The sequence below is a fragment of the Bidens hawaiensis genome, unplaced genomic scaffold, assembly GCF_021521415.1.
Source record: "Bidens hawaiensis isolate Kalapana, Puna unplaced genomic scaffold, B.hawaiensis_p1.1 tig00024733_1, whole genome shotgun sequence".
Taxonomy (NCBI): Eukaryota; Viridiplantae; Streptophyta; class Magnoliopsida; order Asterales; family Asteraceae; genus Bidens; species Bidens hawaiensis.
Window position 1 is genome coordinate 43,444 of NW_027493914.1, and position 27,021 is coordinate 70,464.

Sequence of the window (27,021 nt, forward strand, 5' to 3'; positions counted from 1 at the left end):
CCAATAGTAATTTTAAATAACTTGTGTGTAGTTTATTTAGAACGCGCGTAAACAAGTTACGGTCCCTTTGGAACATTAAAGGTATGGATCCTTACCCCCCACTCTCCATTGCTTTCATATTCAATTGCTATAAATCCATTGAGTTAATATATATTTTATAACTCCTCACGTCTTTGATTTATCAATTAATTCACTTGGATGTCCGTTGGATTCCAATTCTGATTAAGCATTGAATTTAACTTTCATGTCATATGATATTATTATATTTGATTATACTCATAATCGCATGTTCCGATATATGTTACGATAGTATAATTGCTATGAGTTATGTGATAAGACATGTATTCCGATACCCTGAGTGCCGCTTCTCGTGGAGTGTCCAACGACCATGTTGTCGCGGCATCGACAACATGTGCACCAACCGTGACGGTGAGATCAATTCACGGCGTCTCTTAAGTACAAGTTTGGTACATATGGATATTTGGAGGCGTATGGATCAATCCTAGGATTAATATTAAGGAGATGGATAGCGGGTATGCCAACTCGCCATCTCGTGTGATGAATATTCAGGAGTAGCTACCTGTATATCGTCACGTTTTATGTTCGCTCATGGGTATATCCGTATGATACGTTATAATTTATTTGATAGTGTTACTTTGCATCGTATCATCAACCGTAAGTTCAATCTAAATTACGTTTCATTAATTCATTAATTATTAATTGTTTAAGCTTATTATTCCGTACTGAGCATTCGGCTCATTCCGTTATTTTTATACAGGTCCACAGGTTACTTTGGGTGGGATTAAGAGCAAGGAATAAAACATCAGGATCTTAATAAAATACCTTTTCAACCATGCTAATATGTAAATTAACCTTAAGTTTGTCTTGTCTAATGTGTTATACCTTTGACAAGTAAAATTATGTCTTTTGTTCAGAAACCATGTTATTGTGACACGTCAGCCCTTTTCGGGCCGAGGTGTTACAGTGGCAATGGTGGTTGGAGGTAGGTGGCGGCCGTGGCATTGGCAGTGGTGTGGTGGGGGGTGATGGTGGTTGGCGGTGGTGGGTGACGAGAGATCATGGTGGTTGGAGGTGGGTGGTGGGGGTAATGGTGGAGGTCGCAGGCGATGGTGGTTGGTTGCGGTAGTGACGATGAGCGGTGGCAACATTAAATGGTGGTAGTGGTGGTGTGACAGTGGTCGGTGGCAGACAATGGTGGTGAGGGGTAGGGGGCGTTGGGAGTTGGCGGTGGTGGGTGGCTAGCACTTATGGCGATGGTTGGTGGCGGTGGGTGGTGTTGGTGGTTGGCGCCGACGATGGTTGGCGCCGACGGTGGTGGTGGTTGTTGGTGGGTGTTGATAGTGGTGAGTGAAAAAAATATATGGTGAATGGAATGAAATTTAAATTTAATATTTCTTTTTCATTAACATAAATATATTTGTTTTTACATCCCTAACTTATTTTGTATACATTCTCTTTACTTATACAGAAAATTTTAAACATTGTTTTCATATACTCATTAGGAATCCATATAGCTATTATATGTGGTCATTTCATATGATTATCTATAAAAACTTACATTTAGTATAAAGGTGGATAAGTTTGGGAAATGGTACAATTACCGTATACAAAATGAATTAGATAAATGTAAAAGTATTCGAACGAATGGGGTTGTGTCTCCGACCACAAGAAATGAACAAACTGAACCATTAGCGTCGGTTGAGACCCATCATATAACAACTAGGGGTATAGTTATTGTGTTCGTGTGTCGTAGTTGGCTCACACATTCAAAATGGCACAAGCTTTTTTATGTTTTATATTTGGCTCATGTAACTAGCTAATTTGTCTAAAGTAACTAGCTCGTTGACCCATATAACTTAGTTACTTTCCTTATATAATGGTCGTTTAGTGATGTATTATTATTATTTTTTTTACCACCAAAATGAGCTTATATTATTCAACAAACCAATGTTTACAACCTCAGCAAGATGCTGAAAACGTGACAGAAACAAAACTAAATTTGAACCAAGATACAACCACTTCTTAGTGATAGATCTTGAATTATCACACTTGTAAATAAATAAACAAATATTTACAAGTAAACAATCTTGTGATATAAATCTATTAGTCCTTTGTTCTTTTGTTTTACTCACATAAATGTACACACCTATTTTAATTTTAATTGCCTTTATTCATGCAATTCTTCTTGTCTCCATGGTTTTAAATTTTAATCTTCCCTTAGCATTCTTTCACCAACACGATCTCTCTTGTGTTGTGATATAGTATATGTCACAGACCCCGACCCCTATATTCTGGGAGAGAAGCCGTGAATATTGATCGGTGGTATCGATGTTTATAAAATTATTTTGCAACGGAATATTTTTATCAGAAACGTAGTTAGGAAGAATGATCAGAGTTATAAAAACACCATGATTATATTTATTATAAACTGAGAATTTAATCCATTTTGATACAAACATAAACTTTATAGGGATAAACCCTAATTTACAAAACACATTTCTTTATTCTGGTGACAAACCACTTATTTAAGCTGCAAGCCCGCAGACATAATTCATTTGTCTCTAACAAGTCACCTGAAACATGTTTAAAATATTTGATCAACAAGAAATACTGGTGAGTACATTCATTCGTAAATGACACATTTTACATTTACAACATTAAGATGTTTTTATTTCTGCCTGCTTACAATTTACTAAAAGGTATTTGTCATTCGATCGTATCTATAACTGTGGTCATATTATTTATTGGCTAACACTTGTCCAATAAGTAACGTGTAATAGCCCACTAGGCAAGCCTTGTATACAAAACCCCACAATAACAGTAGTAACCATCTCGTAAGTTTACAGAGACTTAATCACTGTAATGTATTTAAAATACTTTAAAAATATATTTGAAAAAATTTACACATCTGCCATGAGTTTTATAGGTTTTGAAATTATCATGACAGTGTCGGAAAAAACAGTTGTCTCACGCAAATGTGAGTTGTACAAAAACTCGAATGTTTCACATTGCAAGTTTACAATTAAAGAACGCTTCCTGGTATTAAACACCTAGGTTAAACACAATGTATTATATCTAGACTAGTATAAAACCAATAATCTTAACGATAATCAAGAGAATAGAAACTTTACACGATGACACAATGTCTTACCTTGGTATTATAAGTTTCTTTCGATCGGATAGGATATCGCTACGATCACTTAGGTATTATACCATCTTCTTAATATATATAAGGAAATTTCAGAGAGAAAGAAAGATTTTGGACAAAGACTGAACGTCTCATTTCCAATCTATTTATAGCTGATTTTGGAACCCTTTGCGATACGCGATGGTTATAAACAAAGGGCATCGCATATCGCAAAGAATCTTATAGCTTTGTCGAGTCACTAGTTTTATAATCTAGCGATGTGGGACAAGAACTTACACTCCTATTTATACCATAGTGTAATCCTCTTTTTTTCTTTCATTTACCAATATGGAATGAAATTTTTCTTCTTCTATTTCTTTACTCCACCTTTAATTAATTTTTGTGGTTTGTTATAGTATATAGCCAATAATGCCACGAAAAAAAACTCACACAACATTAAATGAAACACGAAAAGTTGCACGTACTTCACTACAAACCAAGAATAGTAAACACTTCAACGTACACCGCCCACTAAAGTAAGGGTTTTTACTGCTTTAATTGGTGTTGTGGTCTGCCTACTCTTCACAATCATCTCAAACTCCCCTCCTTTATCTTAACCGATATGCTAGCCACTTCTAAGATTTTCCAAAAAATTTCATTTCATATACGTAAATATAACTTTATGTGCCTAAACATCCACCTCAACATCCTCGTCTCTGTTACCTCCACTTTACTTGCATGAATTGTGTACATGTGATTTCGTTTAACGCGTTGATAGATTACGCCATAGTCCTCAACGAGTTCCCGTTTAGGGTGTACGGTTTATAACGGGGATTAGGTGATATGTTTAGCTCGTATTGTGACGGCTAGGGTTAAAGGTGTTAATCCCTCTCTTATGATTATAATAGTAAGGGTAATTACGATAATCGAATAATTACTGTCATATAATATTTTAAATATACATTCATTAAAATTAAATAAATAATTAATTATCTAGAGAGTCAAGACACACGTTTATTTTATAAGCCAATGAGTTAGTGGTGGAGTGATAAGGGGGAGACTTGATGTTTTATGTGACCCAGCTGGTTCGATTCCTGCTCCCATCATTTGGTTTCAGAGGTACCAGTGTGATGATGTGAGACTAGACGAGTAGGTCACTTTCACTAGTTAGATCCTTGAACTGAACAGATTTTATCTCACCGCACTGTCGTACCTTCGGGTGAGTGTTCATGAGCATTAGCCTTAGATTTCCATAATCGAAACATAGTCCTCACTTCAGCCAAGACTTCAAGATTCCGATATGGTGAATTTAATTTGTACCCATTTAGAGAATTTATTGACCGTTAAAAAAAAGGTTAATATAAATATTTATCTTACATATCAAGACAAACCCACCAAGCATGACCAAACATAGTCCCAATGTTGTTGAAACCGGACCGGACTGGCCGGTCGAACCGGTCCGACCGGGATTCGGTCCACCGACCGGTCCGGTTCACATAGTTCGCTCGGCTGACAGGGAACCGGCCGGTCCGAACCGGTTCGGCCGGTCGAACCGGGAAACCGGACCGGTTGAACCGGTTTTCTAAGGAAAAAAATAATTTTTTTTGAAAAAATCATTTTTTAAGCTTGATCCGTCATTTTTTTGACCAAATTTGTTCGGCTGGTCCGACCAGTTCGACCGGTTGAACCGGTAGGCCGTCCGGTTCGGTGTCCAGTCCGGTTATGAAAACATTGCATAGTCCTCACTTCAGCCAAGACTTCAAGATTCTGGTCAAAACAAAGAAGAGCGTGCATCCACCGACCGCTCTTTTAAGAAAATCCATATGTATGTGTTTATGTAAATAAGGATGAGTAAATGAATAAGCCAAATCATTGCTTCCAATGTCTTCCAAAACAGTACCTCTTGAAAATATCTATGACATATATGATTACATCACAGTTTGTACTTTATAACACAAAATGAACACCTGACTGTAAACTTCATTATCGCTTAGAGTTAAGACTCCCCGTTGTTAAGGGGCTTTAAAGCCAAAGTTAAAGCGCCAGGTTCAAGGTTTGGTCATCAAAGTAAAGAACCTAGCCGGGTAGGAGCTGGTTTCAGGTATGATCATGTGTTTGACTGGTTTTATTAGGTTTTTATCGTTTTTGCGCCAGGTCGGTCCAGGTTTTGACTAGGTAGAAGTGGAATCGGTTCCGATGGGTAGAAATGGTATAGGTTTGTTTGTTGTTAGTACTTAGGAGTTAGGACAATTATAATAAAACAAAAGGTTTTATGTGTGCGTGTCATTTATACACACCAGCCCCCATTCTAGCTAGTTTCACTGGTGTAATTCACACAAATGGCTTCATCATAGTACATATCATTAATTAATATGGGACCATGTAGAAATCTCATTATTTTTGGTTCAGCATAACACAATATATACCTGCTGTATCTTATCCTTGCACTCTTATAGTTTATATATATTGTTATCTGAGACGGTAAGTTGTTGATTCTTGAATCTCAATCATATTTGAGTATATATATAAATATATAATCGATAGATTGATTTTCACAGGAACATGTTGAATGGTATATATAATGAGTTGACTTCTAAAACACGGATATGTAAAGGTGATTCTCTTTTGATTACTAAATAATGATTACCAGCTCTTATCTATGTGTTTATGTTATGTTGTTTGTGATTTAACTTCTAATGTTAAGCCTTACAAGTTACATCTCTTATCTACTAGAAAAAAGAGATGTTTTTCTACAACTATATTCATAGGAAATTCGTTGAAAAATCCAATTTCTAACAGTTTTCCAACAAAAAAGTTACGTTGGAAAAACACATGCTTGAAAATCGTTTTCCAACAACTTTTCTTACAAAATTGCTACAAAAACATATGGTTGTAAACTTCCTACAAATTCCCTATAAGAACTATTTTGACTTAACATAATGTTAATTAGATAATATTGTAGCAAAGTTGGAGCTTATTCTTTTTATTGGAACTACTTGTCGTAGGAAATTTTTGTGGGAAAATGACTTGTTTCTAGTAATCTATCACAGTTGTGAAGGTTAAAAGATCATATAAACTTATATCAGAATAATTACTGCTACATGCCTGATTGCACAAAATATTGAGTCTTTATAATGTGATTTGGGTAATTTTTTACACCTTTTTCTAAAGGCCTAAAGTTACCAACAGAATTACAACATATACACTCTTGTCAAGCATTTAGCAATAATTAACTGTTTACTTTTAATTATCAACTTTTATCTTTTTTTGTTTATTATGTAATTTGCACTTATTATTATTTTGGTGTTATGACAAAGAGTAATTGATGTAGACATGTTAGCTACAGCTCTTGGATGATATCAGTCAAAACTCAAAACCAAGGGTTTTCACAAAAGTAAATTCGGTTACAAAATATTTGCATTTCATTATATCATTCCATTAGCCTCACCAATCGTGTCTTAATACCCTTTTTTTCTAATATTGTTTCATGTAACAATGTGAAATACCATGAACCTGAATGAGGTTATTAGGTTATGCAATTTCAAATTATTTAGTTGAATACATCACCAATCAGTAAGTCTGCAAGTACATTTATATGAAAAAGAAGTTCTTAAAAGTCAAGAGCATGGCGCATTAGGTCATGGGTAGTGAGCGACAAAAGGCAGGGTTTTTTTTGCGACAACACCATCCTCTAGGCGATTTTTGGGCGATAAGTTGTGGTGGGGGGATACCTTTGTCGCTGGTGGTGTGGGTTGAAAATAATAATAAAAAATTAAAAACGGTGATAAAAGGCAACACCACCACTACACCCTTAAAATGAAAATAGTTCATCTGTTAACGTGTCGCCATGTTTCGAACTGCCTCCATTCTGTAGCCCTCCACTACACATAGTCTTAGTCATTAAACTCTAACATCATGAATTATTTAATCTTAATTTGGCCAATTTTGCACAAATATCCAACTTCCAAATGAAGAAAGTGTCACTTGGTTCTTGGTTTATTGGTCTTGATGTTGAGCGTATCGATGATACATCGTTTTCGTTTGTTTTAATTTTGTATTGTAACACTAATTATTGTTGAAGTTGTATGAACATCATAGCATCATCTGATTGGAGTTGTTTTGGCATTTCATGTAGATCAGTTGGAAAGACTTGAAGATGTTCACAAGATATTTTGCGAGTTCATATGATGAATCTATGTCTACTGTCAAGATTAGTGAGTTCATATGATGAGTTTGGTTACTAAAACAGATAAAATTTTGGTAGACTAGTTTGTTGTAACAAATTTACAAGTTCTATCCATGAAAAAGAAACAAGGTTGAAATTTCACCATTTGATGAATAGTAATATATGTGAGACTGACATATTTTGGTTCTTAATATGTATATAATTTATATAAGTATTGCATTATTTTTCCAAAGAAAATGTATCTATCCTTTTTATATTAATACTTAAAAGTATTAATTTATTAATTTTATTTGTGTTCAACAATTGCGTTTAAAATATGACAATGTAAATTTAAAGTTCTAAATTTTGGCTCAAAAAATACTCACGGTTCAATATTTTTCATATATACACATTTTAAAATAATTAATAAATAAACAGGTCCATCCATGAAACCGTCAAGTTGGTAAGAAAACCATATTTTAGCTAAACATGTTTATGTTTTGATCGAAAATTGACCCGACCTCTTTAGACTGAACCCAAAATGTTGAACTTTGTGTTTGTTTTTGTCGTATCAGAAATTCGGACCTAATCCGCTCATTGTTATATTTGTGTCATTTGAGGATTGGCAATAAGCACGTTCTACATTTCGGTTTCATTTGAAGATGAGGTAGAAATCAAAATAGTTGAAGTGGTTCATAATGTGATGATAGTGTTTTCATGTTCGAGGATGATATCGCAACTGAATGCGAGATTTTCTTTAAGTAGCCTATTCCAATCGAAATCAAAAAAGATTATGAACACTTTCTGATATTATATATGTTTGTAAATTGTAAATGTAATACTAATACATAAATTGTAAATGTAAGTATTCAAATACAGTTTGTATTATTTACTATTAAATTTTCTTAATTTTAAAATTTTTGTATCCAATCTCGTGTAGTACACGGATTTATAATACAAAATAAATGAGTTATCTTATGAGAAAAATTCATTAAACTAAACTTTTATTTGTAGATATAATAATATAGTGACAAAAACTAACACCTATACTCGAGAGTTATGCAATGCAATTAAAATTATATACTTGAATTATACAACAATCAGTTATCAAAGGTATAACGAAATTCAAAGTATCCAATAAAGATCGACTTAACGACCGATCTAAAGTTCGTCATGACTCGAAGCTGTCGAAAACGATGGAAATTCAACTTTATTTCCGCAAGCTCGTCCGTGAGGTAAAACCGGGCATTTGATGAACTCAGTAGCGGATGCATCGACACATTGATACACTTGGAATATTTGGTGGTTCCCTGAGGAGTCCACATTGCACTCAATAAAAGGTTCATAACCTACACCCTTTGTTATTGCCTCTTTGATTTGGCTCATTGTGTGGAACACCCTATCAGCAGGTCTAATTCCTACACTCAAATTGCATACAATATTGGTTTAGTTCAAGTATTACTTGTACTATTTCAATAATAATCATATTCATCTTGTGATAATATATAAGGTTTAATTCACTTTTGAATAACTACAAGTTGACCATTAAAAAAAATATTGATTACATTGTTTCTAAATTAATATACACATTGACCTTTTTAACCAATAAATAGATAAACACCTGTAAAGTTGGTGAACATTACGTTTGATGATGATCTATGATATGGGTCACCATCAAACGTAATTTTCACCCAATAAGTTACATTCAAACATAATTTAATTATCATTAGGTGTAATTTTTGTCTATTACATGACGATCACTACATATCATGTGTCATGATCTAATCTGATTTATTTACTGCATAGACATATTTTTTGCATGCTGCGCCTAAATATGCCATGCATGGTTATTTTATATATGTGATTTTCATCTATTGTACCTAAACATGTCATGTGCTATCTTATATATGATAAAAGTCAATGCTTATGCAAAAAATCAGTTTAGTCAATGTTTTTTTTTCTTATTTTGTTGGTAAACTGCTTTCACATATTTTATAATTCGAAAAATAAACGGTTGTACTTTTCGCATAAACAGTCGTACCCGCATTCTCGAGAGCATGGAGAAGGTTTGCCTTTTTCTTGAGCGAAAGTGCAGCCTCAAAATAACCTCGCTCGTCGAAAATAGATTCGGCACAAGTACCGTGTTTCTCCCATTCATGACGCCAAAACTTCAAACCGTCGCCACTTGGGCATGCAAGTGTTGGCCAATGCTCTTGTAGCACACTTTCAAGAGTTGAGACCTACACATAGTGTTTGCTATATTTAGTATCATAACATTATCTTTTTCTCAAAAAATTGAAAACGGGTTTAGTACCTTTGAGTCATCAAACGGGTTGGAGGAGTCACAGTTAGACGGATATGTGCCATCGTTATAATTAGGCCAAAGCCCATGGATACTGAAATCTTCGGCTGGCTTTCCAGTTTTTGGATAGCAACAACCTCGCCTTGAGTCACAGTATGATGCTGGCCACTGTGGATCACCATTAATAATAGAATTATAACATAATATTTATATCACTAAAGGTTGTTCATATGTTGTGACGGTTAATAAAGATATCGAAAATAAACAATGAACAAACCTGTTGAACAAAATAAAAGAAATCGAAGTCTTTAGCGGCGGTTAAAAAAGCAACACTTTGTGTGACCAAAAATATGACAAGCAATGTCCTCCCATTGGACTTCATCATTATGTGTCTAGATTAACTTTAGTTGTGTTTGAAAGCAAGTTTAGATGTACAAGACATGTTGCTTATCAATGGGTATATATACACACAAACAACAGAATATGCCTTTGAAGTATTATTCTATCCTAACCTTGCTTGTACAAATAAGCTATTGCTTCACGTTTATGCCTCAACTATATATTATTATAATCATTATGATTATTACTATTATTGTTAATCTTATACATACACATATAATTAGAGCTCTATACAAAACATTATATATTACGAGAACACGCATAAAAGATATATTTATTTATATTTCCAATTTTAATAAATTTTCCAACACAAGAAATGGAAGATATAAAATATTCATCTTTTTGAAAACTATAAAAACATGCATAAACTTTGTTTGTGTACATAATTTACGTACATGTAAGTATGCACATGACTAAATTTCCTATTTCATGTACCTTCAAACATATTTTAACTTTCTAACCTCTTCTTTTTTTTTCGAACAACAAAAATATATTAAAAGACATTGAATATTAAGATATTTGGCGTGCGAAAACAGAAAAATTACATAACTAAAAATAGGGTTTTCAACCACTGTGTCCATGATAAAGTACATTTTTTTCCATACTCGAATACCAATAAAACGAAAAATAAACAACTTCGTCAAAAATACACTTCTTCGAGATAACTATGTCGTTCTGAAGCTTCTAGAGAACTATTTATTTGATAATTCACATGTATATGCTATTTATATAAATGTACTTTAATTATATTAATAATTAATTTCTTTTACATCAAGTAATGTTTGCCATAAAGAGCAAGGTGTGGGCACCCTTAATGTTTTCATGTTGATAAATGTTGAGCTTGCGTACACTCAATTAAAATTATTAGTTACATGAAATAGACGCCTTCTAAATTTGGCAATAATTGAATATATGCATACAAATGATTATTAAAATCTTACTTCTAAGAACTATCAAAAAACATTACGTCCCAAATAGTCTAACTCAAAAGTATCTTACGTGACACATTTTTTCTTCACCATTCCATTTGGAGCTAAAATTAGATTTCATGACAACTTGTTTTGTTTAAAGCGTTACAAGATTACCACACGACCGATTGAATTGTAGTGTGGTCTATCATTGTGTTTATTTGATGTACGTCTAGTCAGCATGTTTGGTGTGGATGTAAGGATTAAGGATCGACCATGTGTCAATTGGAGTATGCATATACGGATTACACTCTGAAATATATTCCGCATTTATAAAATAATGAAAACCTTATAAGGTATTGTACATTATAAACAACCATTTATACAAGTATAACAAAAACAACTATAAAAACTTTTAAGTATAAGTATTATTTTACAACTTCAGTTTTCAAAGATATCAAACAAGCCAGTAAATGTCAAAATAGGTGCGGGTAAAGTTGATCCATAAATAACTAAAAAATAATATGTAATATTGTACACAGTAGAAAGAGTACTGAGTTACTTAATAATATCGATAAGAGTATGTAGGAGCACAAGGCAACATTCAAAATTGTCATCGTAGTAACTAGTAAGACACTGTTATTAACGAACATCGTAGTCAAGATCGTATGTTTACCTACATATGTACCCTGAGAGAGCATCCGTTAACATAATTTATGTTTTCATCATAAAAATCACTTTAATTAACATATTAAACGTGAAAGGAAGAATAAAAAACCTATTCATTATGATTCGATAAGGTCCTTTCTAATATGGTGTGATGATAGAAAGTCTTGATTTTCCGGTGGATACTCAGGTTGATCCATATAAACAACACTTTTAGAAGGATATATGATGCAGTTAGAAGCGCATGTCAAATGGCAATCAAGAAACTCATATGATTATTAGACAAAAGCTTGGAACCAAAAGGTTCTAAACCTTCAAGGTTTACACAATTATTCAAAAACCAAAACTAACAAACTAAACAATGATAACTCTACTTAAACTAAAACAATAGGAGATAAACTTGGAAACAAAATAAATATAAAACAATAAAAGATAAAATATCAAATAAAATATTCTCATAAAAATACTCCTGCATACCCGATTTTGAATTATTATCAACTTAAAAACCTAAACATCATGTGTTGTGTCGCTCAACTTTGGACTGGAACAATGATGCCAAATCCACGGCTTTACTCAAATGGCTCAAGAAACTCATAGTTTATTCATTGGCTTAATCTAACCGAATGGTTAGAGACGAACCAAAAAGTTCAAGAACAAACGTTCTTCACAATATTCTTAATATAAAAAACTAACTAGAGAAAAGACCTAACAACCATATTTATAAATAACAATAAACGTAACATTTGGGTCGGGCCAACCTAATGGGCCGGATCTCCTGCATCAATATAGGTGGCTCAATGAACGACTAGTTCAGTCATGAAGGTGTTTGGGTCTTCCCTGTAACTAGAGATAACTTACAGGCGCTTAAAGGCTCTAGATGGATGAGTTATGCCAACTGGCAATTCTCTATTTGTTGATTGTTCAAAAAAAGGTTATGATTAAATAAAGTAATAAAAACATTACTTCACAAATTATACCATAACAACGATAAAAATCATTTGTTTATAACTTTTTAAAAAGCCGAACTCGAGCTTTAAAATACGACGCTTTCCAAAGGTAATTCAAGACACGCCAAACTTAAGCTTTCATAAATCAAAACAAACTAAACTCAAACTTCGAGTTTGACTAGTTTACACCTCACATCTTTAGTTTTTGTTCAATCAGCCCCTAAATTCTCCAACTTTCTTACCAATCAACAACGAATCCGATAAACCCACATCATCAATTTGTTAATTTTTCAATCATACAAACACAATTGCTAATTAGGGTTTCGAACCCACTTGCTAAATGGGCAATTGGGTATTTGGGTATTTGATCTAAGGTCATTGTAGGCTGAAAGCTTGGTGCTTTTAAGGCCAGAGTGTGCTTCTTGTGGCAGAAAAAAAGGTATCTTTATTTGTTTAATTTTCTTGGTGTTTATGGGTTTTTGTTAATATTGAAAGATATATGAATTTGTGTTATAAAATATGTTTGTTTAGAAGTAAATTGCAGTTTCATAATTAGGGGTTTGTTAGTTTTGAAATGATTGATTTTAGAGGTGTGCATGGGTCGGTTTTGGGTCGGGTTTTGCCCAAAACCATATTCGGTTAATCGGTTTTGAAGGTTTTGCCCAAAATTTGAAAACAATTGGTATCGGTACCAGTACCGAAATGTTTGGTTCAGTACCGGTATTTCGTGAAAAATTTGGGAAATATTGGTACTGGTACTAAAAACTCAAAACTTGGTTTGGTACTGGTATCTAAAACGCTCATCCCTAGTGGAAACTAGGGGCGTAAACGAGTTCCGAGCCTGCGCACGGCTCGTTTCGAGCTTTTTTCTAAAGCTCGAGCTCAGCTCATGAGTTTTTTTAAGCACGGGCTTGGCTCGTTTATTATTTAATAACCTTGTTATACGTGTTTTAAATTATTTTTTATATATTTTGAGAAAAACCTTAAACGAGCCAACGCTCGGCTCCTTTCAAGCTCTTTTTCTAAAGCTCGAGCTCGGATCATGAGTTTTTTTAAGCTCGGGTTCGGCTCGTTTATTATTTAATACCCTAATTATACATGTTTCAAATTGTTTTTATATATTTTGCGAAAAACCTTAAATGAGCCAACGCTTGGCTTGAGCCCGAGCTCGAGCTCGGCTCATTTCAAGCTCTTTTTCTAAAGCTTGAGCTCGGCTCATTAGATGTTTTTTTAAGCTCAAGCTTGGCTCGTTTATTATTTAATAACCTAGTTATACGTGTTTTAAATTGTTTTTATATATTTTGAGAAAAACCTTAAACGAGCCAAAGCTCGGCTTGAGCTCGACTGTTCAGTGTGAAATTTATACATAGAAATCCAAATGTGGTAAAACTTTAAAATACACAAGGCTTGTTAAGACTCGACAAGCCTAAACGAGCTTCCCATACAAGGATCAATCCTAGGTTCAATAATTAAATGAGCTTTTTTTGAGGCTCAGGCTCGGTTCGAGCTCGAAAAAGCTCAGCTTGTTTTGAGCTTTTTTATCGATCCAATCTCGAGTGGCTCGGCTCGTTTGCACCCCTTAGTGGAAACCTTAAGTGTGCAGACCCAATTCCGAAGCTGACATGGGATGACTGGATTAGGCATGACTTGATAGACTTGCACCTCTTAGAGGACATGTTAAAAGTGTTGATTAGAATGATATTGTAGCATGTTTTTGTATATATTCTAGTGCATATGTCAGATTTACAGTTTCATATAATAAGCAGGTGAAGCTATGAGTACAAGCATACCTGATACAGTTGATGAAGGAAGTGACAAAGATGGTCAAATTGTTACTTCATCTGCAAGAAACGTTACAAACGCTGAAGGAGATAAAGATTACGAGTTACATGACGGTATTGAGTTTGAATCTCATGAAGCAGCATATTCATTTTACCAAGAATATGCAAAATCTATGGGATTCACCACATCGATAAAAAACAGCCGCCGGTCAAAAAAGTCAAAAGAATTGATCGATGCTAAATTCGCGTGTTCAAGATACGGTGTCACACCGGAATCTGATGGCGGGACCCACAGGCGCCCGACTGTCAAGAAAACCGACTGTAAAGCAAGCATGCATGTTAAAAGGAGAAAAGACGGGAAATGGTATATTCATGAATTTATAAAAGATCATAATCACGAGCTTTTACCGGCTTTAGCGTATCATTTTAGAATTCATAAGAATATAAAGTTAGCCGAGAAGAACAATATTGATATTTTATATGCGGTTAGCGAAAGAACGAAGAAAATGTATGTGCAAATGTCGAGACAATCGTTCGGGAATAATAGTGTTGACTTTTTAAGGGAAGAGTTAAATTATAACTTTGACCGAGGGCGTTACTTATCACTTGAAGAAGGTGATGGTCAAGTTATACTCGAGCATTTAATGCATTTCAAGAAAGAAAACCCTGACTTTTTTTACGCGATTGATTTAAACGAAGATCAACGGTTAAGAAATTTGTTTTGGGTCGATGCGAAAAGCCGAAAAGATTACGTTTTTTTTAACGATGTGGTGTCTTTCGATATAAGTTATGCTAGAACCAATGATAAAATGCCGTTTGCTTTGTTTATCGGTGTGAATCATCATTTTCAAGCTATATTACTTGGGTGCGGGTTGATTGCAGACGAGTCAAAGTCAACATATGTTTGGTTAATGAAAATGTGGCTTAGAGCAATGGGCGGGATTGAAAAAGCTCCGAACTTGATAATAACCGATCAAGGGAAAGCATTAGAAATGGCAACGGTTGAAGTGTTTACAAATTCCCGGCATTGTGTCGCTCTTTGGAGTATTCTTGAAAAGATTCCCGAGAATCTTGCGCATATGATAAGTTCATTTCTAAGTTTAATAAGGTTATATTCAAATCACTGACTGACGAGCAATTCGATTTGAAGTGGTTTAAGTTGGTTGGTCAATTTGAGCTTCACGAAAATGAGTGGTTTCGTTCTTTATATGAAGATAGAGAAAAATGGGTCCCGGCTTTTATGAAAAATGCCTTTTTGGCAGGAATGTCTACTACCCAACGGGCCGAAAGTGTAAATTCGTTCTTTGATAAGTATATTCACAAGAAAGTTACGCTTAAAGAGTTTGTTAGACTATACGGGTCGATTCTTGAAAACCGTTATCAAGAAGAAGCGATTGCCGATTTTGACACGTGGCATAAGCAACCGGCTTTGAAAGCCCCGTCACCGTGGGAAAAACAAATGTCGTCGGTTTACACACACGATTTTCAAAAAATTCCAAATTGAGACATTGGGGATGAGTGGATGTTTTCCAAAACCAGAACGGGAAGACGAGTTGACCACGGTCTACACGGTCAAAGACTCTGATAAAGCCGAAAGCTTTATGGTGACATGGCACAAGACAAAGTCCGAGGTTTGGTGCTCGTGTCTTTTGTTTGAATACAAAGGTTTTCTTTGCAGACACGCGTTAATCGTTTTGCAAATGTGCGGGCTTCCGAATATTCCGTCTCGTTATATTTTGAAACGGTGGACTAAAGATGCAAAGAACAATAATCAATTGGAGGGTGAGTTAGATGATCGGTTGCAAACGCGCGTGCAACTATACAACGATTTATGCAAGCACGCGATTCAGTTAGGTGAAGAAGGATCTTTATCCGAAGAAAGTTATGATATTGCGTTTCGTACACTTGTTGAAGCTTTGAAAACATGTGTAAATGTGAATAACAAAGAATCTAGTAATAATGCAATTTCGTTCCGTGATGTGGAAGATGAGAATTTAGGAGGCGTTTCTGTAAAACGAGTAAAAGAAAGAGTGCTACTAAGAAAAGAAAGGTTAGTGTCGGGATTTTTTTCCGCTAATGTATGCATATTTTTCGTGTATAATTTATATATTTTTAATAACTTGATGTTTTTGTTTAAATTATGTAGGTTCAATTAGAACCTGAACCTATAATGCTTGAAGCTCGAGACAGCTTGCAGCAAATGGTTCGTTTTGTTGTTTATCGTAATCCTATTTCTATCGGTTTTGTGTTTGAAACTTTGAATTAATTAAATCTTTTACCTATATTGTCTTTGCATATAGGAAAGTATGAGCTCAGATGGAATAACTCTTCATGGTTATTATGGGACACAACCAAATGTGCAAGGACTGGTATTATTATTATTATTTTTATTATTATTATTATTTTTATTATTTTTTTTGTCAGTTTAATAATTTTTAGTTGGTTGTAATATTTTAATATACGTGTTTAACCGCAGTTAAACTTGATGGAACCGCCTCATGATGGTTACTATGTCAATCAACAAAGCATGCAGGGACTGGTATGTAAATTGATCAAAGTTGGCATCTTTTATTGAGTACTTATTAGTTTTTAAAATTTTAAATTATTTATTTATTTATTTATTTTTTATACAGGGCCAGTTAAATTCATTAGCACCAACTCATGATGGTTTTTTTGAGGCTCAACAAAGCATACATGGTCTGGTATGTAAATATTAACTATTTAGAAAGATATAAAAGAGCTTTATTATTGTTGTGTTGCTAGTTTTGTTTTAAGTAGGGGTGCAAATGAAACGAGCCGAGCTCGACCAAGCTCAAGCTAGGGTCGTTAAACTTACACAGAGCTCGAGCTCAGCTCGTTTCGAGCTTTATTTTCAAAGCTCGAGCTCAGCTCGTGAGTAGATTTTCAAGCTCGAGCACGGCTCGTTTACTATTTATCAATTATATTTTATATAATTATAATTAGTTTTATATATTTTTTTCTATTATAATTTTATGTATAAAATAATATATATTATTTAGTTATTTTTATTTATTTTTTCATAACATTATATACATTAATTAATAGTTATTAAATATATATTTTAAAAAATTATATAAATGACAGGCTCGTTTAGGCTCGCGAGCCGGCTCGGGCTCGGCTCTTTTACTATTTATCAATTATATTTTATATAATTAAAATTATTTTTTTATATTTTTTTCTGTTATAATTTTATGTATAAAATAATATATATTATTTAGTTATTTTTATTTATTTTTTCATAACATTATATACATTAATTAATAGTTTTTAAATATATATTTTAAAAAATTATATAAATGACAGGCTTGTTTAGGCTCGCGAGCCGGCTCGAGCTCGATAAGTGAAGTACGGGCTCGCTTATTAAACGAGCTTACTTTTAGGCTCGGGCTTGGGCTCGATTAAGCTCGGTCCGATCGAGATTTTTAACGAGGCGATCTCGAGTAGCCCGCGAGCAGCTTTGCTCGTTTGCACCCCTAGTTTTAAGTTTTTTGTTATCTTACAATTTGTGATTTTCATTTGTATTTATGTAGGGGCATTTGGATTTTCGACCGTCAAGTTTTGGTTACAGTTCGCAGGTTAGTGACCAGAAAAAACACGAAAAACAGTCAAAAGTTGGTTTTTATAATTTATTAATAAAGTTTTGTCTAAATTTTTAATATTGATATTACTATGTTGTTTACAGGATGAACCTAGTTTGAGAATCAATCATATGCAAAACAACCCTTCTAGACATTCATGACACAAATCATTTTGGAATGTAGATAACTTTTGATGGTGGGTACAAACTATGATGTTGGAACAAACCTTATTACTTATGAATGCCAAATATATTATGTTTGTTGGAATCTTTACCATGTTGATGTTGTACTTTTAGAGTGTTGTAATTTTGCACTATTATTTTGATTTACTTTGGTTTAAACGTTAACATGTTCAGTGTTTTAGCGGTTTGTTGGTTTAACTGGTTGATTCGTTTATACGCAATTTATTAGCTATGAAGAGGTCTTGACCGGGTTGAGACATCTAATACTATGCAATATTATACTTATTCAAAGGAAAAAAAGTTCACCTTATGTTTTATATACTGAGCGTCTTATCTTATGTGCTATGTTTAAAGTAATAAATATACGTGTTTATACGATTCTCTTAATCCTCTACTTAAAATTGGTTCTGTTTTGTTATTTTAATGTCCATTTTGTCTAATTACACTAAAACGTTACTATTTAGCATCCAAACTTCCTTTAAAACTAACATAGAATGAAGTTCATCAAAGATTGATGAATCCATAAGACTCAAACACAGGATTTTTGAGTGTTTAAAGGACTGTCACTCCTACTCAGTCACCAACTCTATAATAAACTGAAATCAAATTAGCTGATCAAACAAAACCAAAATTATCGATTCAAACATTTATTAGTAAGTAGTTAACAAAAAAAAAAAAAAATAGGAGAAACGTTTTCCTAGTTTTCGGTTATTTTTTTTCAGACCCAAACATGTAACACCCAAATGTAAAACTGAATAGCGATCCTTGACCCACACACAACCCTAACTCAAATATAGTTTGTTTAAACATTTATTTTTTTTATTTAATTATTTATTTATTTTATAGTTTTTAACACTAAACCAAGTAAGAGCATCCACAACACTGGATGTCCACAAAACGCCACATCTAGATCCCAAACTTTTCACCAAACCTCCATAAACCCATCAAAAGTTATTAAAATCGTACATATAATGTATGTGTGTGTGTGTGAGAGAGAGATAGAGAGGGGGGGGGGGGGGGAGTGACACCAACATTTCCGTTCTTCCTCACGTTTGCAACGTTGAATAGAGCTGGCATATCGTGTATACCCGTACACGATAAGACACGAACACGATAATACACGAACACGAAATGTGTATACCTGTACACGACACGAAAACTTATCGTGTACATGTAACCCAAACACGAACACGAACCTGTTGTTACACGATAATATGGCCGGCGAGAGGAGGAAGGCCGACGACACGATAATAGTACACGATATTTATGGCTGGCTAAAGATGGAATGATGAACGGTATTAGCAGCGTTGAGAGATATGGCCAGAGACAAGAGGAAGGCCGGCGACGGGTGATGGCCGGAGAGATATGGGCGGCAACGGTGGATGGATGATGAGAGGCAAGTAGGTGATAACTGTGGTTTGGTTTTTAAGAATGATTTGGATGAATTTAGGGTTAGGGATGATATAATATAACTATATTATATATATAATTTTAAAAATAACCAGGTATTAACAGTTACCTAACATGTAAACAGGTATTATACCTATTTAGACACGAAAATTAACAGGTAATTTCGTGTCTACCTGTTTAGTACACGAAACCTATTAAGGCCTTACCTGTTACCTGTTAAAGTCGTGTAGGTACGTGTCGTGTATTCGTGTCTCGTATATAAATTGCCAGCCCTAACGTTGAACCCTCCTCGCCGAACAAACCTCCACACAAGGGCGAAGCCTAGCTAGGGCCATCCACTCCCCTATTTGCGCAATAGTGTAAATTTACTCGTTTTTCGTCTGAAAATTTGTATACGTAGTCATAACGCTCCACTACAGATGTTAAAAGAGAATAAGTAAACAATGTATGTATATGCATATACAGCAATAGTACAAGGACCTAAATTAAACCCATTCAATAATCAATCACAATCACACACAAACACAAACCTTGAAAACTCAATTATCAATCAATTATCAAACCCTCGATTCAGCCACCAAATCCACCGTCGGATCAGTCACCGGAGATCGAGAGAAACGGCCAATCTCCGTCGCCGATCACCTCTCTCATCTCAATTCTCAATTTTAGCCTAAACACATATACACACACTAACTAATTACTACTACTGAGATCACACAATTCACATGATTCGATTATTATTATAATTGATTTGAATGCGAAGATCGAATGCTCGTAAAGTGGACAGTCCTCCTGAAATAGATAATAATAATAATAATAATAATAGTTCAATGAAGGCTGCTAAGTTTAGACCTAATTCTTCATCACTCCGATCCACTAATCTCTTCTCCAGGACAAATCATCCTAAACCTCAATCTCAGGTTAACTTACTCGTTATTCGTTTGTTTATGTTCGTTAGTTAAAGCTTTGCTTTATATTATTTTTATAATAATGTTTAGGTTCAAGTACATAGTCTTAGGTTAGGGTATCACACGGACTCCGATTGAACTCAAACTACTGGCATTGGAACAACCGCCTGATATTAGATATTAGGTTTTTTGCTTTTAGATTTCTAGCCTGTAGATTTTAGAATTGGATTGCTTTTCAATCTCTTCTCCACAAAACTCTCACTCGTTATCGATTTATTCGTTTACGTTTGTTTGTTAGTTAAAGGTTTGTTTTACATTATTTATATATATAATGGTTAGGTTCAAATAAATAGTCTTCTTAAAATAGGAAGTCGTAGGTAGAGTATCAAACGGACTCTGATTGAACTCAAACTACCGGCATTGGAACTGGAACCGTCTCGTCCAACTCTACGATATTAGATTTTAAGTTTTCGCTTTTCGATTTCTAGCTCTAGTCTATAGATTTTAGAGTTTTTGTTTAGATCATTGTGTTTTTTGTTTATTTTCGTCATTGTCCTATATTTTGCGATCCATTGTGTCCTTGTACCCTTCCTAGATTTAGGAGACTGTGTAGAATAACTTAACCCTTTCTTACATTTAAAGTAATAACCAACATAACATTTAAGTTTTATTGTTTATGTTCAGTTTGTTTTATAAAGTCTTTCTTTAACTAACAACAAATCTAACGTGTGCTTCGTTGGCAAAATCACAATAAAACCGCTGATTGAGTGCATAGTTGTTAATAGCGATGATAGCGAGGGCTATAGTGAATAGCGTAGCGTAGTTATGGATCATTGCTATATGTTGTTTGGCACTCAATAGCGTGAAATATCGACAATCAGGGTTTTAGGCATTTTAATTGACTAGGCAGCTGTAATATTCACTAATTGCGTAAAAAAACCTTAAATTCGTGAATAATACCCTGATTAAAAAGACGTTCTAATATGTTAACGCTAAACATCAAGTAGCACTCGCTATTGCTACGTAGCGTATAGGTAGCTTGTCGCTATTTAATGCTATTCGCTATTAACAACTATGATTGGGGGATGATTATGTTTATGATTATTAATATCTCAAGTGCTTAACTTTATATTTGATTAAGGCGATTATGTCTAATGTTTTGGATTAAGAATGTTTTTTTTTCTTTTCTTTTTCTTAAATAATACATGTTTGTTTGCGTTCGTGTACAAGTTCAATTCCTTAACCAATGAGCACGAACAAGATTTTCCGTTCGGTTGGTGTTCATGAACAAGTTCAATGCTAAACAAATGAACATGAACAGGGCTTCGTTTGGTCCAGTTCGCTTACGGTCCTATTTGTGACATAAGCTTACAAGTTCAATGCTAAAGAAATTATATTAACCTAATTTCTTGTAATATTTCAGGTTACGAAATCGAATATATTCGTTATCGGATTCGTTACTTTAGCGTTTGTGACATCATGTTATTTTTACCTGAGTTCACGTACTCCGGTTGAGAAACGGTGTCGTATTGTGATTGACGGAGGGAGTACAGGGAGTCGGATTCATGTGTTTGAGTATTATGTTACAGATGGAGGTCCTGTGTTTGACTTTAGTGGTGAGAGTGGGTTAGGTTCGATGCGAGTTAGCCCGGGTTTATCGGCGTTTGCGGAGGATCCGGATAGGGCGGGTGAGTCGGTGGTGGAGCTTTTGGAGTTTGCTAGGAAGAGGATTGTGAAGGAGGATTGGGGGAAAACGGAGGTTAGGTTAATGGCGACTGCCGGGTTGAGGATGTTAGATTTGAGTGTACAGGAGAGGATTTTAGAGGCTTGTAGGAAGGTTTTGAGGAGTTCAGGCTTTGTTTTTCGTGATGATTGGGCTTCAGTTATCTCAGGTATGTCGAATTTCTTTGTTTTTAACTTGTTTTTGTTATGTTAGGACTTAGGAGTCACTGTGACTAGAGAGTATACATTACTTATTTGAGATACATTTGGTGTCCTGTAACTCTATAAGTTGAATTTGTCAGGTCAACATGCACTGCATACCTGTGTTTGCAACCAATTTTAATGATATGTAGCATGCGCACATGCACCATTAACATCAATTACATTCATCTAGATTATAGTCTGCTAGTAGTGCAGCTTGTTGCCCATTTTCCCTCTATTTCGATGTAAACTACTATTATTGTAACTAAAAGAAAGTTGTGGGATACCATATTCACTTTGAGAAGGGGCCTTAAAATTTGTTTTAGGGTGTAATGCTCTTAACTTTGTGCTATATCCAGTTAGCTAGGTTTTGAAAAGGTTCTTTTTTTTTTAATCTTGGATGTGGCAATAGTGTTCTATGCCCAGAAATTATTACACGCACTTTGAAAAACTAGAGTTGCACCTAAATAAGCTTGGCAGTGGTCAACTTTAGTTGAGGAATGACTTTGTCTTCGTTAGGAGTGATTATTAGTTTTCTTGTGTAGACTATAAGATATTATCAGGAAATGTGTGGTGTCACAACTGACACAACATAAGTATGAAGGGACTTGTAAGAGTGTGGAGAAGATTGAAAACTGTAAACCGGCCAAACTAGAAGCCAATAGTGAGTAGATAAATCAAGTCAGAAGTAACGACTCTGCTGTTTATAAACTCATTTTACTTACCCTTCATATATGTTTAGAAACCATTTAAAAAAATATGTTTGCAGGTCTAGAAAGGTCTTTTCTTTGTTTATGTTTAAATGTGTGATCAGACTTTAAAATAGTTTAATATAATTTTTATAGGGTCTGATGAGGGAGTACATGCATGGGTTGTGGCTAATTATGCTCTTGGGTCTCTTGGAGGTGATCCTCATGAAACAACAGGGATAATTGAACTTGGTGGTGCTTCTGCTCAGGTTTTTGCTCCTCCATTTTTTCTCTATATTTCTAATCATACATTATTTCTACTGTTTTTGTTGTGCATTAAAAGAAGCTAAATATTAAATGCTATCATATATCAAGAAAGGATGTAAAGGCATAATTGTGTCTTTTCAGCAATTATGAGATTTCATCCTCAAAACTGAATTTTTATAGATGTGATTTGTCACTAAGAATCTTCTGTTACAATTTTCAGTTAACATTTTTCTCGAGTGAGCCAATACCTCCTGAATTTTCGCGTACAGTTAAGTTTGGAAATGTCAGTTATAGTCTTTACAGCCATAGCTTGCTCGAGTATGGTCAGGTAAAATTTTTTGCATTTTGGTAACCACTAAGTTTTATGTGTAAAATGATCTCAAACTGACTATTTGGTTGGTTATTACTTGCTTTGTGGTGCAGAATGTTGCATTTGACTTGGTTCGTCGGTCAAACTTGGCAAAAGCTCCAAATCCAGGTTGGTACATATACTCTCCGTCTCATAGTTAGTCTCCATTCATGTCTAACATATTAACAACTCAGTAAACGAATATAAATAATTTGCTATTTATGTCATTGGTTTATTATTGATCAATACATTACTTATGATCATAAAGTAATATTACCACAGTAATAACCTAAAGCTTTGAATAAAACGGTGTAGGAGGTAGTTTTTATTGACCCGTTTGAGATAAAACACAACCAAATCGACCCATTTGATATCCAACTAATTTCAGGTTATATTACAGAATCATTTAGCAGCAAAATACTCCTGGATCCATGCTCGCCAAAAGGATACACACACAACTTAATAAAAGGAAATACAACGCCTAATTCTTTAATAAAAATTGACGAGCAATCATCAATTCTACATGCAAGTGGCAACTTCTCAGAATGCAGATCTGCTTCCTTAACATTGTTGCAGAAAGGCAAAGGTGCAATTATTATTATTAGTTTATTACTATTATTATTATTTTATGAATATCATAAATATTTAAACTTTTTCTTATTGTTTATTCTTATTTGGAAAACAGAGGAGTGTGCCTATAACCAATGCTACATCGGGTCCACATTCATACCCAAACTACAAGGAAAATTTTTGGCAACCGAGAATTTCTTTCATACGTCTAAGGTTATTCTAATTTTCCTATATATTATATTTTAATATTTTTTAATCTTTCTGGTTCCTTTATTTACTCATTTTTTTATTGTAGTTCTTTGGATTATCACCAAAAACTTTTCTTTCCGAGCTCATGGTGGCTGGAAAACAATTCTGTGAAGAAGATTGGTCAAAGTTAAAGTCAAAGTACCCGAAACTTAATGATGAAGATTTGCATCGTTACTGTTTTTCTTCAGCTTATATTATTGCTTTACTTCACGATAGCCTCGGAATTGCTTTTGATGACAAAAGGTACTTTTCTCACCACAATATTATCCAACCTGTAACATAAATCAAAACATATATCGTTAAAATTAGGGGTGCAAACAAGCCAAGCCGAAGCCCGAGCTCGACTCGTTTAACTTACAAAGAGCTCGAGCTTGAGCTCGACTCGTTTCGAGCTCTATCTTCAAATCTCGAGCTCGGCTTGTGAGTAGATTTTCAAGCTCGAGCTCAGCTTGGGCTCGGATCGTTTACTATTTAGTAATTAGTTTTTATATAATTATAATTATTTTTATATATTTTTTTCTCTTATAATATTTTATGTATAAAATAATATATATTGCTTAGTTATATTTATTTAATTTTTCATAACATTAGATATATTAGTTAATAGTTATTAAATACATATTTAAAAAAATTATATAAATGGCAGGCTCGTTTAGGCTCGCGAGCCGGCTCGAGCTCAATAAGTGAAGCTCGGGCTCGAGCTCGTTTATTAAACGGGCTTACTTTTAGGCTCGGGCTCGGGCTCAATTAAGCTCGGCTTGATCGAGCTTTTTAACAAGCCGATCTCGAGTAGCTCGGCTCGTTTGTTAAAATTAAACTCTTTTTGATTGGATGGTGGTTTGAACAGGATCTTATATGCTAATCAAGTGAACAACATTCCACTCGATTGGGCGTTAGGAGCCTTCATCTTTCAGGTAATGAGTGAATTAGATGTTGGACAATCATACCCTCGAAAATCCATATTTGCGATGGATTATTCAATCTTAAGCGGGTTAATCTTTGCCATTCTTTTGTTATTAGTTGCATATTATGTGTCAAAATGGAGGAAACCTAGTGTAAAGACGATATTTGATCTAGAAAAAGGGAAATATATAGTTACACGCGTAGGTAGACAATCATAGTGCCCGTCTGTTTGGTTCGACGAATTGAAATGGAACGGAATGGAATGAACAAGGTAATGGAATCATGAGTTACTGTTGGATTAAACGGATGATGATGATATGAATGAGACGTGTTTGGTGATGTGATAGGAGTGTTTGTTTTCGGGGATTATCTAATATACTTTAGTGGGAAACCGATGTAATTTAGCATTATTATTTCAGTTTTGTAAAGGGATTTTGTTTGTACTTGGAATGACAAAACGCCTTTTGGTTTCATTTATATCGTATAATTATTTTCGACAAGTTAGCTAACTTGTTAGTTGTCTCGTAAATTTGTTATCTTATAATTTCAGCACAAGCAATTGTTGCTACAATTTTGTTTTAATTTGTCATCAAATGGTGGTTATTCAGTTTTTTGGTTGAAATTGAAAACCCAACCTAAATTCGGTTCGGTTTTGGTTTCTGGTCTAAAAAATCTTCGATCGAACAAACTAAAAACCAAACAAAATACCGCACCTTCTGTGTAGTAAATCTTCTATGGACCTTTTGGAAATTTGTCCACACGCAAACATATAACATCTAGGTCATGATCCAAAATCACTAAGAATATGCATTTAGCATGTTTGTGTAACCTAACGTTCATCTAAAGACGAAAAACATGATACCATTTCAAACAATAGAGACGATATCTGTAATTTCTAACGTCTAGAAATGAAAGTGTGATTTCAAAAAACCACACAATCAATACTAATAACTAACTTTTCATTGTGGGTACAAGTGAGGCGAGCTGCTCATGAGCTACTCGAGCTCAGATCAATAAAAAGCTCAAACTGAGCCAAGCTTTTTCGAGCTCGAGCCAAGCCCAAGCCTCAAATAAAACTCGTTTAGTTATCAAGTTCGAGCTCCCGCCTTGTATAGGAAGCTTGTGTAGTCTCGTTGAGCTACGTATTTTTAAGCTTTACCTCTTTTAGACTTTGATGTATTAATTTTACACTGCACAACCGAGCTCAAGCTGAGTTTAGGCCTATGTAAGTTTTTTTTCAAAATATATAAAATTAATTAAAAACATATACAATTTAATAAATAAATAAATACTGAAGAGCCGAGCCCTTTTTGAAAAAAAAATTCACGAGACGAGTTTGAGTTTTAGAATAAAAAAAAGCTCGAAACAAGCATAGCTCGAGCTCTGGCTTGGTTCGTTTTTACTATAGAGTATAGATCCCTAGACTATTTTCTAGTTTCCACAAATTCCAAACATAATATGGAAATTATTTTCGTCACAAAAGTTGTAGCCGTTGAAAAGAAAAGAAAGGCATCCGTGAATTTAGCATTTTCTCCTAAATTCTTTCAACCATTTTGCGACAACAAACAATAATAATATCAACACGGTGGTTTCCACCAAATCCGTCAGTGTTTAATCGAGAGGCAAACAATTCAACACAAATTAATAAAATCTCTC

The 27,021-nt window shown here is 34.3% G+C and overlaps 2 protein-coding genes and 1 pseudogene across 4 annotated transcripts; 2 read left to right on the forward strand and 1 right to left on the reverse strand.

Annotated features, from left to right (window-relative positions):
* Positions 1–8,448: 8,448 nt before the first annotated feature.
* On the reverse strand, positions 8,449–10,132 carry LOC143569881 (intracellular ribonuclease LX-like). Its single transcript, XM_077055682.1, has 4 exons — positions 9,893–10,132; positions 9,628–9,783; positions 9,355–9,553; positions 8,449–8,731 (listed from the first exon to the last, which is right to left on the reverse strand). The coding sequence occupies exons 1-4, from the start codon at positions 9,998–10,000 to the stop codon at positions 8,475–8,477; spliced, it is 720 nt and encodes a 239-aa protein (XP_076911797.1). The 5' UTR covers positions 10,001–10,132; the 3' UTR covers positions 8,449–8,474.
* Positions 10,133–14,272: 4,140 nt separating this feature from the next.
* On the forward strand, positions 14,273–18,348 carry LOC143569887 (protein FAR-RED IMPAIRED RESPONSE 1-like; annotated as a pseudogene). Its single transcript, XR_013141816.1, has 7 exons — positions 14,273–16,366; positions 16,463–16,519; positions 16,617–16,685; positions 16,793–16,855; positions 16,950–17,018; positions 17,868–17,912; positions 18,020–18,348. The product of XR_013141816.1 is annotated as a protein FAR-RED IMPAIRED RESPONSE 1-like (transcript).
* Positions 18,349–20,023: 1,675 nt separating this feature from the next.
* On the forward strand, positions 20,024–25,801 carry LOC143569888 (putative apyrase 6). 2 transcript variants are annotated; one of them, XM_077055686.1, is made up of 10 exons: positions 20,024–20,427; positions 21,839–22,307; positions 23,184–23,296; positions 23,515–23,622; positions 23,718–23,772; positions 24,044–24,229; positions 24,329–24,426; positions 24,509–24,705; positions 25,310–25,376; positions 25,483–25,801. In XM_077055686.1, exons 1-10 carry the CDS (start codon positions 20,263–20,265, stop codon positions 25,519–25,521), a joined length of 1,497 nt encoding a protein of 498 aa, XP_076911801.1. In that variant the 5' UTR covers positions 20,024–20,262; the 3' UTR covers positions 25,522–25,801. The 2 variants fall into 2 exon arrangements, with proteins under 2 accessions (XP_076911801.1, XP_076911800.1); XM_077055685.1 differs by having other exon boundaries at positions 20,083–20,427; positions 25,310–25,801.
* Positions 25,802–27,021: the final 1,220 nt, after the last annotated feature.

Excerpts from the sequence above, each read along its gene's own strand:
- LOC143569881 (XM_077055682.1), bottom strand. The coding sequence starts at position 10,000 with ATGATGAAGTCCAATGGGAGGACATTGCTTGTCATATTTTTGGTCACA. Across the intron at positions 9,554-9,627 it reads ACCCGTTTGATGACTCAAAG|GTCTCAACTCTTGAAAGTGT; the intron begins GTACTAAACCCG and ends CACTATGTGTAG. Across the intron at positions 8,732-9,354 it reads CCATGCTCTCGAGAATGCGG|GAATTAGACCTGCTGATAGG; the intron begins GTACGACTGTTT and ends ATTTGAGTGTAG.
- LOC143569888 (XM_077055685.1), top strand. The coding sequence starts at position 20,263 with ATGCGAAGATCGAATGCTCGTAAAGTGGACAGTCCTCCTGAAATAGAT. Across the intron at positions 22,308-23,183 it reads TTGGGCTTCAGTTATCTCAG|GGTCTGATGAGGGAGTACAT; the intron begins GTATGTCGAATT and ends TAATTTTTATAG. Across the intron at positions 23,773-24,043 it reads GGCAAAAGCTCCAAATCCAG|AATCATTTAGCAGCAAAATA; the intron begins GTTGGTACATAT and ends GTTATATTACAG.